Genomic DNA, 3,225 nt, shown 5'->3' with positions numbered 1-3,225 from the left:
GTTGATGTACTTTTTAACAGGAGTGGAGTGCCTGCAGGCTGGTTCTTCTCAAGTTTATGCATTTTCAGGTTCAATGTGTTTCAAATAAGTACTGACAATTGAAGGTGATTGCAAAGACAAAGAACTACCTGTTTTTTTTTTAACAATTTTAACAGTGAGAACATTGGACAAAATATGTTATTGACATTAATAGTTTGTACCTCAGCTAATTACTGTTGAGAACTGCATAATCCATGTGTCATGTTAGAGATCCAAAAGGCATTTTCGAATTTCATTATTTTCTTTAATCCAGGCAACGCTGGATATTTCTGCTAGTACACACATAAAGAGAAATACACCTATCACATGAACTGAGAGAGAGAAGACCTGTTGGAGCAAGTGCGATCAAAACTGAACAAAATTTGGTGACTGGCACCCGTGCCAGTGGAGTGCTAACAGCACCATCCGAGCAGGATCGCTGCCAGAGCAGCGGTCTCACTTCTGTGCTGGTGGCACGTAAAATGCACTATTTGAGCGCGATCGCTTCCAGCTTCACCTTACTGGTACTTGTGCCGGTGGCATGTGAGCAAAACATTGGACTAACACCTGTGCAGGTGGCACGTAAAAAATACCGTTTGAGCGTGTCCGTTGCCAGTACCGCCAGACTAGCCCTCATGCCGGTGGCATGTAAAAATCACTCACTACACTCTCAGAGTGGTTGGTGTTAGGAAGGACATCCAGCTGTAGAAACTCTGACAGATCAGATTGGAGTCTGGTGTAGCTATCTGGTTTGCCAGTCCTAAGTCAAATCGTACAACCCATGCTAGCATGGAAAACGGATGTTAAATGATGATGTCAAAGAAGTCAGCATAGAATCAGTAATGCCAAATAGGTGGTGGCAAAACAGCAGTGCCAAAACGTCTCATAAGCCAGCTTCAATGAAGTTTCTCTCTGAGAATTCCACTCTGTGTGTGCACATGTGCATGTTTGTCTATTTGTGAATGAGTGTTTCTTTTACTAATAAATGCTAGAATAGGATATAAACACCTGTAAGGTACCACCTGCTACCACCACGACAACCACTACTAAAAAAAAAAAAAAAACAATGCCTCTCTAGAAATGTAGTTTGTAGCATCATGTTTGAAATGCTTCTTTGAAACACAGGCAATGAGAAATGCCATGAACCAGAGACTGACCTGTTGGAAAACCTGTATCCAATAATGGTGTTGTTCACCAGTTGCAAAATAAAATGGTAAATTAAAGAATAAAAACAAGGAGAACAAGCACCGATGAAAGACTGTAAGGAGAAAGAAACAGACGCATTATTATAGAGATTAAGTTGGCGTCAACCAAAATGTATCTGTACATTATTGAGATGTCTGTGTTTTGAAGTGCTAAGAGATATTTCTTTACAAAATGATCATCTCGAAGCTAATTCTTGTCGCCACAGACATTTAAGAAACAAATAAATGAATGAGTAAATAAATAATAGAAAGAAAGAAAAGAAAAAAAGAAAGAAAAAATCATAACAAGTACCCACACTTTGTCTGTTGTGATCACACTTGATCTTAAACTTACACACAATGTGTCTGTCTAAACATTAATATTAACCAATGTTAAGCCATTTTTAACACAGCAGTGAATGTGAATGAGTGTGTATGAGTGTGTGTGTGTGTGTTGGGGGTGGAGAAAGGGGGCGGAGAAAGAGAAAGAGCACTTACACGAGAGACTACTTAAGAACGAACACTTGCATCAAGTAGATAATTTCTTAAGGCCCTACATAAGAGATGCATCATGCCTAATTAGTTAAAGTGCTATACTCAAGGTCCGTGGAATGTGGACTTGGAGGATATTACTAAACACGTACAGGTTTTGAGGTCCATCTATCTATCTATCTATCTACGCAGCTGACAAAGCATTGTGAAGTTGAATGCAAAACAGCGCGAAACCAATTCAAAAGAAGACATACAATAGCCATTTTACAGATATTTAATTAGATTGTGGCTCTCTCTCACTACAATATAAGTTCTGTTCTTTTTGAAATTGATGGCAATAACATATGATGTGGATGATTTTAGCCCAAAGTCTTTTCTGATCAAAGAAATCTAATATAAGATCAAAAGCTTTCCAACTGTGACCATCATATCTATTTTTTTTTATATATTTATATGCAAGAAACCCAGGGAAATATACACAGTTTGTGATTTGAGAGTGTGAATTTACTGCTATTTCTCATTTCCTTATTGCCAACAAAAGGCTAAACATAGACGGGACAAACAAGGACAGACAAAGGGATTTAGTCAATTACATCGACCCCAGTGCGTAACTGGTACGAAATTTATCAATCCCGAGAGGATGAAAAGCAAACTCGACCTCGGTGGAATTTGAACTAAGAACATTACGACAGATGAAATACCGCTAGGCATTTTGCCCAGTGAGCTAACGTTTCTGCCAGCTCGCCACCTTTTACTGCTATTTCTAGCAGGCTGTTCTAGCTGAAGTTCATCGCAGTTGTTCAATAATAACAACTAAGCAAACAAAGACAAGGAGGTAGTGAGATAACAATAATAACAACAATAATAATAATGATAATAATAATAATAATAATAATAATAATAATAATAATAATAATAATAATAAAAATAATAATAATAATAATAATAATAGTAATAAGCAGTTGTGGTCGATGAAAAAGGTAGCAGTGGTACCAACAATTGTTGGATCCCTAGGGACAGTGAGCAAAAATCTTGAGAAGTAAATAGGGACTGCAATAAGGGTGGAGCACTTGCAGAAAACGGTACTGCTTGGAACCGCTTGAATACTCCGGAAGGTGCTCGGAAAATCAAGGGTATTACCTTAGTTCACTGGCAGTGAACAGCTGACACTGTAGTACATTACATCTCCAGCGTTACACGCTGTGCAAAGGCAATAATAATAATAACAACAATAATTATAATAATAATAATAATAATAATACTTACATTGCCCCAACAAATAAACTATGTGAATTCTTATCTATGGTCATGTAACGGAAATAATGAAGCTGTGGGCTGGATTCACTCGGGTACTCCCTGATATCTGAAAGGATAAAAAAGTAAAGGAAACATAAGACACACATACACACGCTATCGATATTACTTATGATAATAATAATAATAATAATAATAATAATAATAATGATAATGATGATGATGATAATAATAATAATAATAATAATAATAATAATAATAATAATTTCTACTAAAG

The 3,225-nt window shown here is 36.6% G+C and overlaps 1 protein-coding gene across 1 annotated transcript in view; it reads right to left on the bottom strand.

The window, feature by feature from the left end:
• Window positions 1-3,057, bottom strand: part of LOC106878942 (semaphorin-2A) — a 101,760-nt gene extending 98,703 nt beyond the window's left edge. The window contains exon 1 of the mRNA XM_014928318.2: window positions 2,961-3,057. Coding sequence (XP_014783804.1) covers window positions 2,961-3,004 — 44 coding nt within the window. The 5' untranslated portion in view covers window positions 3,005-3,057. The remainder of the gene's footprint in view (window positions 1-2,960) is intronic.
• Between the last annotated feature and the right edge of the window lie 168 nt (window positions 3,058-3,225).

Source organism: Octopus bimaculoides, chromosome 8, assembly GCF_001194135.2.
Source record: "Octopus bimaculoides isolate UCB-OBI-ISO-001 chromosome 8, ASM119413v2, whole genome shotgun sequence".
NCBI classification, from domain to species: domain Eukaryota; kingdom Metazoa; phylum Mollusca; class Cephalopoda; order Octopoda; family Octopodidae; genus Octopus; species Octopus bimaculoides.
The sequence above is the reverse complement of the archived record's forward strand: the minus strand, read 5'-3'. Positions and strand labels throughout refer to the sequence as shown.